Source organism: Aotus nancymaae, unplaced genomic scaffold (genome assembly GCF_030222135.1).
Source record: "Aotus nancymaae isolate 86718 unplaced genomic scaffold, 86718_ANA_hifiasm-v0.15.2.pri h1tg000089l, whole genome shotgun sequence".
Lineage (NCBI taxonomy): Eukaryota > Metazoa > Chordata > Mammalia > Primates > Aotidae > Aotus > Aotus nancymaae.
Window position 1 is genome coordinate 24,272,945 of NW_026988504.1, and position 12,027 is coordinate 24,284,971.

General features: G+C 45.1%; 1 protein-coding gene across 14 annotated transcripts in view; it reads right to left on the reverse strand.

Annotated features, from left to right (window-relative positions):
• The window catches only part of ATP6V0A1 (ATPase H+ transporting V0 subunit a1), a 65,067-nt gene that overhangs the window by 28,908 nt on the left and 24,132 nt on the right, over positions 1-12,027 (reverse strand). For all 14 annotated transcript variants that reach the window (XM_064369320.1, XM_064369314.1, XM_064369319.1 and 11 more), the window contains 4 exons: positions 11,839-11,932; positions 7,098-7,310; positions 3,883-4,033; positions 203-342 (listed from right to left, as the gene is read on the reverse strand). In XM_064369320.1, coding sequence (XP_064225390.1) covers positions 203-342; positions 3,883-4,033; positions 7,098-7,310; positions 11,839-11,932 — 598 coding nt within the window. The remainder of the gene's footprint in view (positions 1-202; positions 343-3,882; positions 4,034-7,097; positions 7,311-11,838; positions 11,933-12,027) is intronic.

Here is a 12,027-nt window from a genome sequence, read left to right on the forward strand (position 1 = left end):
TTCTATTTTAGTAGAGTCGGGGTTTCACCACGTTGGCCAGGATGGTCTTGATTTCTTGACCGCATGATCTGCCCGCCTCGGCCTCCCAAAGTGCTGGCATTACAGGCGTGAGCCAGCGCGCCAGGCCCAGATCATAATATTCACAATGAATGCTTGGGAAATTATAAAATTTCAGTTCAAGGCAGATGAACTTAAACATTACCTCATTCTCATTCTTCTGGGAAAGGATCCGGCTCTCCCTCAATACCATCCACACAGCAAAAAGGGTCATTAAAATGCCATGACCAAAGTCTCCAAACATCACAGCAAATAGAAAAGGGAAAGTGATAATCGTATATGGAGCTATAAAGAAACCAAAAAAAGAAAAATACCAAGTACATAAAACCATAGCAATTCCACAAATATCACATTCTTTTCCATACTCTTTTTTTTTTTTTTTTTTTTAACAGAGTCTTGCTCTGTCAGCTAGGATGGAGGGTACTGGCACAATCTTGGATTACTGCAACCTCTACCTCCCAGGTTCAAGTGATTTTCCTGCCTCAGCCTCCTGAGTAGCTGGGATTATAGATGCCCACCACCACACCCAGCTAATTTTTGTATTTTTAGTAGAAATGGGGTTTTACCATGTTGGTTAGGGTGGTGTCGAACTGCTGACCTCATGATCTACCCGCTTCGGCCTCCCAAAGTGCTGGGATTACAGGCATGAGCCACTGTACCTGGACTTCCGTACTCTTTTTTTTTTTTTGAGATGGAGTCTTGCTCTGTCACCAGGCTGGAGTGCAGTGGCTTAATCTCAGCTCACTATAACCTCCATCTCCTGGGTTCAAGTGATTCTCCTGCCTCAGCCTCCTGAGTAGCTGGGACTATAGGCGTGTGCCACCACACCCAGCTAATTTTTGTATTTTTTACATGGTGAGACAGGGTCTTGATCTCTTGACCTCGTGATCTGTCCACCTCAGCCTCCCAAAGTGTTGGGATTACAGGCGTGAGCCACTGCGCCCGGCCCCCATACTCTTAAGATCAATATAAGGTGACTTATTCCCCAGCTGCCAGACAGATAGGACTCTCAGAGAAAATCTTTCATGGCAGAATCAACACACCCTCACAAAGTGGCTAATGACATTTGTACTATTAATAACTTTTTTTTTTTTTGAGATGGGGGTTTCGCCATGTTGGCCAGGCTGGTTTCAAAGTCCTGACCTCAGGTGATCCGCCCCCCTTGGCCTCCCAAAGTGCTGGGATTACAGGTGTGAGCCAGCGCACCCAGCCAATAACTTTTTTTTAAAAGAGAGGTGGGGTTTTGCTCTGCCACCCAGGCTGGAGTGCAGTGGTGCCATCATAGCTCACTGCAGCCTGCAACCCCTGGACTCAAGTTGTCCTCCCACCTCAGCCTCCCAAATAGCTGCGACTACAGGTATGTGCCACCATGCTCAGTTACTTTTTTTTTAATTACTAATAACTTAAATAATGTTTTTTTAAGCTGGAATCTCATAATTTTGCCCAAGCTATTCCCGAACTCCTGGCCTTAAGCAATCCTCCCGCCTCAGCCTCCTGAGTATCAGAGATTACAGGCATGAGCCACTGTGCCTGGCAGCTCTGATAACATTTAAACAAATAAGAACAGAGGAAATGAAGGTGTAACCCTGGCAACACTGATTTGTTCTTTGATTCTCTTCTATCTCATGAGGGACTGTTCCCAGGACAGGCCAGCTGTCTTCTCTTTGGGCAGCAACCATGTCCCAGTGGTATAAAACTAAATATCAGATAACGTACAGACGGATAAAGTCCAGAGCAAAGCAGTTACTGTGTATGGCTCCAGCTGAAAATGAATCCTCACACTCTTGATTTAATAATTAGCTCTCCAAATATAGAAGAAATCTCTACTGTGCCTAAAATGGCCAATACTTGCTACATTTTCTCTGTCTAATCTTGGAACAGGGAAACAAAAAAAAAAAGCCCTTTAAAAATATCAGACATCTTAGAAGAAACATTTGGCTTAAAGCAGCCCCTGCAAATGATTTGCTAGTGAAGTCCAGTTTGTTTAATGGCTGTGAGAGCACATTCAAGGGTCCAGTCTGGGACAGGCGCAGTGGCTCACGTCTGTAATCCCAGCACTTTGGGAGGCCAAGGCAGGTGGACCACGAGGTCAGGAGATCGAGACCATCCTGGCCAACATGGTGAAACTTCGTCTCTACTAAAATACAAAAAAAATTAGCCAAGCATGATGGTGCAGGCCTGTAGTCCCAGCTACTTGGGAGGCTGAGGCAGGAGAATTGCTTGAACCTGGGAGGCAGAGGTTGCACCGAGCTGACATTGCGCCACTGCACTCCAGCCTGGCAACAGACCAAGACTCGTCTCAAAAAAAAAAAACTAAACTAAAGAATCCGGTCTGATTTTTTTTTTTTTTTTCTTTTTGAGACAGGGTCTTGTTCTGTCACCCAGGCTGGAGTACAGTGGCACAATTTCGGCTCACTGCAACCTTTTGCCTCCTGGATTCAAGCAATTCTCCTGCCTCAGCCTCTTGAGTAGCTGGGATTACAGGCACGCACCACCACGCCTGGCTAATTTTTTTGTATTTTTAGTAGAGACGGGGTTTCACCATGTTGGCCAGGCTGGTCTCGAACTTCTGACGTCAAGTGATCCTCCCTTCTTGTCCTCCCAAAGTGTTGGGAATACAGGCATGAACCACCGCTCCCGGCCAATGAATTCTTAAAGGAACCCTACCTGAGAGTAAACCTGCTCTTTACATTAAATGGGCACCTTTTTTTTCTTTTTTTTTTTTTTTTTTAGACAGTCTTACTCTGTTGCCTAGGCTGGAGTGAGTAGCACAATCTCGGTTCACTGCAACCTCCACCTCCTGGATTCAAGTGATTCTCATGCCTCAGTCTCCTGAGTAGCTGGGACTACAGGTGCACACCACCATGCCCAGCTAATTTTTGTATTTTTAGTAGAGATGGGGTTTCACCCTGTTGGCCAGGCTGGTCTCGAACTCCTGACCTCATGTGATCCACGTGCCTCAGCCTCCCAAAGTGCTGGGATTACAGGCATGAGCCACCACGCCCTGGCAGAATGGGCACTTCTTCACATGAAGTACACAAGAGCTGAGGTGTCAACATGTTTTATTTATTTTTTAATAGAGATAGGGTCTCACTATGTTGCCCAGACTGATCTTGAAATCCTGGGCTCAAGCAATCCTCCCATCTCAGCCTCTAAAAGTGCTTGGATTAACATCTTTAATTTTAAATCAGTTGTTCAACAGCATTTAAAGTGAGGCGTTAGAAGAAACAATGAACAAAAAGGCCGGGCATAGTGGCTTACACCTGTAATCCCAGCACGTGGGGAGGCCAAAGCAGGAGGCTTGCTTGAGCCAGGAATTCAAGACTAGCTTGGACAACATGACAATACCCCATCTCTAAAAAAAATTAAAAATTATCAGCCTGGGCAACATAGTGAAACCACATCTGTAAAAAAATTTTAAAAATTAGCCAGGCATGGTAACACACAGGCCTGTTGTCCCCAGCTACCCCAGAGGTTGAGGCAGGAGGATCACTTGAGCCCGAGAGGTTGAGGCTGCTGTGGGCCATGACTGCACCACTGCACTACAGCCTGGGCAACAGAATGAGACCCAGTCTCAAAAAAGAAATCATATAATAAAAAATAAAAAATTAGCCAGGTGTGGTGGTGTGTGCTTGTGGTCCTAGCTATTCAGGAGGCTGAAGTGGGAGGATCCCTTGAGGCCAGATGTTTGAGACTGCAGTGAACTACAATCGTGCCGCTGCACTCCAGCCTGGGCAACAGAGGGAGACTCTGTCTCAAAACAAACCAAGCCAACCAAACAAACAAAAACACTCTAGAGAAAAACAATAACAAGTTTTCTTTTACCTGGATTTATCTCTCGGTAAGTTCCAATTCCATAAGCATCTACTATGTTCTGAAAGCCATAGGTAAACTTGTTGGTTTTGTTATAGGTTGGGGGAGTCTGGTTTGTCTGCATCCTGTTCAAAATGGAAGGTACAGTGGAACCACTGTGTTCCTGAAAAACATTAGCACATATTATCAAAATTAGGTTATCCTCCTAATTGTGGTGGTGGTGGTTACACAGGTGTATATTTCTCAAAACTCATCAAATGGTACACATAAAATATATGTATTTTCTTTTGTGTAAATTATATCTCAATAAAGCCAATAAAAAATAAAACTAGATTATCTTTCCCAGCCTTTGGGAAAACTGGGACAAGGCATAACATTTACAATTGAAGATTTCTATTAGATCCTGTGAAATAGATCCTTAATATGAAAAACAATTTAACTTTAAATATGTCACCAGAGAAAACGTGGAACTGCCTACGTATCAGACTTTTTGTGAAACTTACTGTTTCTGTTTCACAGAGAAAGCAAAGAAGTATGTTCTCTGCCTCTCCTTCTTCACTACCTTAACTTCCTAATCCCTCGCAGTCTGGCTGAGCATGCTTATGCAAAATGACTGGTTCCTGACCAAAGGGCTTCTCTCCCCCGGGCACGCCCCCTACACATTGGAGATCTTTGGTGAGTCTTTCTTCCTTAGGAATTCTCCTGCTCACTAACCATTCCTTCTCTCTCTTTGCTGGTTGTATCTGTTCTGCCTAATAGCAGTGCAGGCCCCCAACCTTTCTTTCTCTCTTTGACCTCCCTCTTGGAGGTCTCATTCCCTTCCATTGTCATGACTCCCATTTCCTTAGCTTTGTCCCCTTGTCTGCTTGACATTGCCACATGGACCTCAACGTGACTGCAACTGAACTTACCATCTTTCCCAATCAATAAGCTTCTCTTGCTGAACATTTACTTCCAACAAAGGAACCCTAATTCTCCTGGCCACTCAGCTTTGATGGCTCAAAAAGATGTTTAAATCTCTCCTTGTATTTCTCCTGCACCTTGCTAGGAGCCATGTATCCCTACTGATTTTTCCTAAAGAACATCTCACAAATTCATCACTGTTTTTTTTTTTTTTCCATTGTCAAGTCCTACCTGGGAATCCTTATTATTTACTACTCTATGTCTACGATAGCCTCCTAACTGAACCCCTACCTACAGAATCTCTTCACTCCTCAATCCAACCTAGATACTATCAGCAAATTACTCTTTTAAAACTGCTTTGGGCCAGGTGCGGTGGCTCACACCTGTAATCCCTGCACTTTGGGAGGCTGAGGTGGATGGATCACCTGAGGTCAGAAGTTCGAGACCAGCCTGGCCAACACGATGAAACCCCATCTCTACTAAAAATATAAAATATTAGCTGGGCATGGTGGTGCGTGCCTGTAATCCCAGCTACTCGGGAGGCTGAGGTAGGAGAATCGCTTGAACCCTACTCAGGAGGCGGAGGTTGCAGTGAGCCAAGATTGCGCCACTGCACTCCAGCTGGGCAACAAGAGCAAAACTCTCTCTCAAAAAAAAAAAAAAAAACTGCTTTGATCATCTGGGCATGGTGACTCACTTTTTTTCATTTTTCTTTTTTTTTTGAGACAGGGTCTTGCCCAGGTTGGAGTGCAGTGGCACAATCTCAGCTCACTGCAACCTCTGCCTCCTGGGTCCCAACAATTCTCCTGCCTTAGCCTTCTGAGTAGCTGGGATTACAGGCACCCACCACCACACCTGTCTAATTTGCTGTATTTTTAGTGGAGATGGGGTTTTGCCATGTTGGCCAGGCAGGTCCAAACTCCTGACCTCAAGTGATGTACCCGCCTGAGCCTTCCAAAGTGCTGGATTACAGGCATGAGCCACCACGCCTTGCCCCAACACTTTGGAAGGCCGAGGCAGGCAGATCACTCGAGTCCAGGAATTTGAGATCAGCCTGGGCAAAATGGCAAAACCCTGTCTCTATAAAAAAGCTGGACATGATGGCAGACACCTGTAGTCCCAGCTACCAGGAGCCTGAAGTGGGAGGACTGCTTAAGCCCAGGAGTTGGAAGCTGCAGTGAGCTAAGATGACGCCACTGCACTCCAGCCTGGGTAACAGAGCAAGACCCTGTCTCAGAAACAAAATAAAAAATTTAAAAAACCACCTAAACTGCTTTGATCATGTTCCTTCACTGCTAAAGAACCTCCAATGTCTCTCAACTCCCTCTGGAATAAAATCTGAATCTTCTAAGTTATTATAAAATGAACCGTTCACAATTAGGTGCCAAACTACCTGATGCAGACAGGTACTTCTCCTCTTTCAGCTAACCCATTATAAATCCTGTTCTTGCCCAAACATGCATGGTCTAACTGTACTTCCTGCCTTTGTTTTCGTCTCTTCATTCCGCAGTCTTAACAACATCTTACCATTCTTCAAAGCCCTGATCAAATGCCACCTTCTTAAAGCTTTTTCCAACTCCACAGTGGGAACCCTCCTAATAAACTGTAAGATACTTGAGGGCATGTTTTGAACATCTCTGTACTCCTCCAGGCACTTACAGCAGTTCTGTGGTAGTTGTTCTAATTTTTTTTTTTTTTTTTTTTTGAGATGGAGTTTCGCTCTTCTTACCCAGGCTGGAGTGCAATGGCGCGATCTCGGCTCACTGCAACCTCCACCTCCTGGGTTCAGGCAATTCTCCTGCCTCAGCCTCCTGAGTAGCTGGGATTACAGGCACGCACCACCATGTCCAGCTAATTTTTTGTATTTTTAGTAGAGACGGGGTTTCACCATGTTGACCAGGATGGTCTCGATCTCTTGACCTCGTGATCCACCTGCCTAGGCCTCCCAAAGTGCTGGGATTACAGGTGTGAGCCACTGCACCCGGCTAGTTGTTCTAATTAACTACTAAAGAGAAGCAGTCATATACAAAGAGTACATCAGGAAACTGATGCTCTGGCCATAAGCGACCCAGAAGAATCATGGGCATATGACCAAATTATTTTAGCTCTCTGAACTGCAGTCTCCACATACCCAAAATAAAGATTTGCTATGCTGATATGATATATATATGATATGCTAGGCTATGTATGAAATGTACTGTCAAGTTAAAAGCCAAATATCTTAAAGAACCCTGATGTTGAAATGCCATAAAAATGAAACTGTTACTATTGATGGGAACCTCCCTTCCTGGCCACGAGTTGCGTTGCTAGCTTTGGGGACTCACCGTGCCCCTTCTGAGTGCAAACTGGATGGAGTCAAGGTCGGTGACAGGGCACCAGACCTCTGCAATCAAGCATTTCTGAGTCACATCTATGTTGCACAGGTTCAGGGTGTGGTAAATGGCCTTCATCTTCCGCACTTTGATGAACCAGACACGGATGTTCTTAGCAGCTGCCTGCAGGACCCTCTGGCGGTGATCCTCCGTTTGATTCAGAACCTGTGGGGAGAAAAGGAACAAGGGAGGATCCTTCTAACACCAGTTTTAGATCTTAGGATGTGAATGGCAAAGAGACGTAACTTTCTGAAAAGAGGTGCCAGGGAATTGTCTTTTTCTTCCTCTCACTAGAATGGTTTTTTTTCCCGAAATTACAAGAAATTAGAGTGCTAGTTACTAACATTCACTTTAATTTAGCTTCAAGCTGAAAATAAACCCGAGAAAAGAGTTTTTTAGCCTTTCTGTATACGTTCAATCTTACCACCAATCCAAGGCACAACAAACGTAGGTCACTGCCTTTAACTTGAGAGTAATGACTTTCTATGTGGGGACTATAACTTAGACTTGAAGAAATAGGCATCACAAGCCTAGGCACTGACAAAAACAAATCTACACTTAAGAACAGAAGCTGGCCGGGTGTGGTGGCTCACATCTGTAATCCTAGCCCTTTGGGAGGCTGAGGCGGGCGGATCACCTGAGATCAGGAGCTCGAGATTAACCTGGCCAACATGGTGAAACCCCGTCTCTACTAAAAATACAAAAATTAGTTGGGCGTGGTAGCATGCTCTTGTAATCCCAGCTACTTCGGAGGTTGAGGCAGGAGAATCGCTCGAACTCAGGAGGCGGAGGTTGCAGTGGGCTGAGATTGTGCTACTGCACTCCAACCCGGCAACAGAGGGAGATTCCGTCTCAAAAAAAAAAAAAATAGAACAGAAGCACTGAACACCACCACCTACCTACACTGGGAACATGGGCCAGGAAACGCCATGGGATCAGGAGTGCCTGTGATCTTTTTTTTTTTTTGAGATGGAGTTTCGCTCTTGTTACCCAGGCTGGAGTGTAATGGCGCAATCTCGGCTCACTGCAACCTCCGCCTCCTGGGTTCAAGCAATTCTCCTGCCTCAGCCTCCCAAGTAGCTGGGACTACAGGCGTGCGCCACCATGCCCAGCCAATTTTTGTATTTTTTAGTAGAGACAGGGTTTCACCTTGTTAACCAGGATGGTCTCGATCTCTTGACCTCGTGATCCACCCGCCTTGGCCTCCCAAAGTGCTGGGATTATAGGCGTGAGCCACCGCGCCCGGCCGTGCCTGTGATCTTTACAGGGGGTGTGGAATGTCACATACCACTGCCATCATGAAGGCAGCTAAGATGTTACCTTTATGTCAGGTTTCTCAGAGGAATCACATTGCCAAGAGTAGGGTGGGAGGAAGGTACAGGAACATTTTACATTCCATTGGCTTACTACGAAATATTTAAGTTATTTATTTATTTATTTATTATTTAGAGATGAAATCTCGCTCTGTTGCCTCTGCCTCCCGAGTTCAAGCAATGCTCCTGAGTAGTTGGGATTACAGGTGCGCACCACCATGCCCAGCTTATTTTTGTATTTTTAGTAGAGATGGGGTTTCACCATGTTGGTCAGGCTGGTCTCGAACTCCTGAACTCTGATCTGCCTGCCTCAGCCTCCCAAAGTGCTGGGATTACAGTCATGAGCCACCACACCTGGCCCATATTTTTAATAGCATAAGAGTGGTTAAGCCTGTTGATTCCAATTGGAAGAAATTAGGCAAGCAACCCAATGCAGAAGTCTCTATCATAGACAGTTCTTCAAGTTAGTTCAGAACAAAGTTCAGAACAAAGCAGTAACTACTCCCTGAAAAACTGTCTTGGGCAGAGGAAGGTGACTTCCATAAAGAGGTTTGTTTTGTTTTGTTTTTTAAAAAAGTCATGGCTGAGAAAATACCAAACACCTATTTGTTAAAAAGAAAAGAAAAGTCATGGCATGCTAGGGAAACACATCACTTGAAGATAGATATTTTCTTTCCTTCTGGTTGTTGACTATTTCACAATTACTATTACTCGCTCCTATAATCCCAGCACTTTGGTAGGCCAAGGCAGGAGGACTGCTTGAGACCAGGAGTTCCGGACCAGCTTGGGCAATGTAGTGAGACCCTATCTCTACAAAAACACACCAAAAAATAATTAGCTGGGCATGGCAGCATGCACCTGTAGTCCCAGCTACTTGGGAGGCTGAGACAGAAACACTGCTTGAGCCTAGAAGGTCAAGGCTGCAGTGAGCCAAGATGGTGCCACTGCACTCCAGCCTGGGTGACAGAGTGAGATCTGTCTTTAAAAAAAAAAAAAAAAACTGGCTGGGCGAGGTGGCTCATGCCTGTAATCCTAGCACTTTGGAAGGCTGAGGTGGGTGGATCACCTGAGGTCAGGAGTTCAAGACCAGCCTGACCAACATGGAGAAACCCCATCTCTACTAAAAATACAAAATTAGCTGGGTGTGGTGGCACATGCCTGTAATTCCAGCTACTCAGGAGGCTGAGGCAGAAAAATCACTTGAAACCAGGAGGCGGAGGTTGCAGGAGCCCATATTGTACCATTGCACTCTAGCCTGGGCAGCAAGAGAGAAACTCCATCTCAAAAAAAAAAAAATACTTCTTCTAGAAGGATGCTAAATAAAGTAGCAAGCAATGTTCTATTTGCTTTTCTCTTTCCTCATCCTACTCCTTGGTATTCAGTTCCTACAGCTAGATTTTTAAAAAATCAAATTCTGGTCAGTTATAATGACTACTGCACATGCTCTTTAAATCTACCCATAGGCCTGGAAGGAGATTAAGGCAGCCTTAGAACCCAGAATGTACTAGTATAGCCTATCACTCATTCACCAGCAGTTCTAAAACTCTCTCTCTCTCTCTGGTTAAACAGGTAAGTGTATCTCAAAGGACCTGGTAATAGGTCAGGTTGATGGGCCACATATGATGGGGGTCAGTGAGAGTTGAAATGGAAGTTACAGGATGGGCATGGTGGCTCATACCTGTAATCCCAGCCCTTTGTGAGGGCGAGGCAGGCCCATCTGAGGTCAGGAGTTTGAGACCAGCCTGGTCAACATGGCAAAACCCCCTCTCTACTAAAAACACAAAAAAATAGCCAGGTGTGGTGGTGGGTACCTATATTCCCAGCTACTTGGGAGGCTGAGGCAGGAGAATTGCTTGAACCAGGAGGCAGAGGCTGCAGTGAGCCGAGATCATGCCAATGCACTCCAGCCTGGGTGACAGAGCAAGACTCCATCTCAAAAAAAAAGAAGAAGAAGAAAAAAGAAATGGAAGTTACAACGTATCTCTGACAATTCTGCCACTGCCAAAAGGAACTGCCTTTGGGATTAAGGCAGTTTTATGCTTATATTAAGGCAATATTATGTTTATTAATATTCTAAGAGGGCAATCATCACTTTCGTTCTTTCAAAAGGAACAGAGCCCCACTCACCAGCCTTTCCTTCCATATGTACACACAGTTCACAACTCCTCCCTCAGAGACCTGTGATAACCATGGTGTGCATAAACCACTCTTACTATAATTTGGCAAAACTCAAACAGTCTCTTCTTGGGTACAAGAGTCACACCAGGGTTCTTTGGCTAGACTGTGTGGTTAAGATCAAAGGTGACCACAAGGATGCATGCCGAGTTATTGGGACTGGCTGTCTCAGTAGGCAGGGCGTATGGGAGAGGGCAGAACTAACTTCTAGTGTATGTCTAGATTGTTTGAAGTATATTTTTCTTAACTAAGTATATCTTTTTTTTTTTTTTTGAGAAGGAGTTTCGCTCTTGTTACCCAGGCTGGAGTGCAATGGCGCGATCTCGGCTCACCGCAACCTCCGCCTCCTGGGTTCAGGCAATTCTTCTGCCTCAGCCTCCTGAGTAGCTGGGATTACAGAACTAAGTATACTTTTAAAAAATTATTATTATAAAAAATATTTCAGACTTGGCTGAGCGCAGTGGCTCACACCTGTAATCCCAGAACCTTGGGAGGCTGAGGCAGGTGGATCACTTGAGGTCAGGAGTTTGAGACCAGCCTGGCCAACACAGTGAAACCCCATCTCTACTAATAACACAAAACTTAGCCAGGAGTGGTGGTACATGCCTGTAATCCCAGCTACTCGGGAGGATGAGGCAGAAGAATCGCTTGAACCTGGGAGGCAGAGGCTGCAGTGAGCCAAGATAGCGCCATTGCACCTCAGCCTGGGCAAAAGAGCGAGATTCTGTCTCAAAAAAATAAATAAAAGTAAAAAATTAGCCGGGCATGATGACATGTGCCTGTAATCCCAGCTACTCAGGAAGCTGAGGCAGGAGGATCACTTGAGCCTGGGAGGCGGAGGTTGCAGTGAACTGAGATAGCACCATGGCCCTCCAGCCTGGGCAACAGAGTGAGACTCTGTCTCAAAAAAATAAAAATAAAAAAATCTCAGACTCATGAGGTGGAGAGGAATTGAATACGCTAGGCAATGATGATTTTAGATGCTTAGCATTCCTGTCTCGTTTGAGGATGGCTAATGCTATTTTTAACTGTTATTCCCTGAGACTTTCTCAGCTCCCAGAAAGACATATTACCCATGGACATTTCTTTTTTTGGTATCCTGGTTTGCTATAGGTGCCTTATAGACTATCAGTGTTTCAAGGAGGGAGAATGATCTTGTATTCCAGTATTCCCCAAAAACAAATTTCCTCCAGCCTTTTGTGTACCATTTGGAGATCATCAATCCTGGTATTCACTCCAGAAGCCATTTCCTTCCTCTCCTGTGGTGTCTCAGGACAGGGATAGAGTGAGGCTCGGAACCTGAAATGTACAGACACAGCCTTAGGATCATCAAAGTTTCTTAATTTATCCAATTTAAATAATCTCAGAGGGAGCCGCGGTGGCTCCAGTCAGTT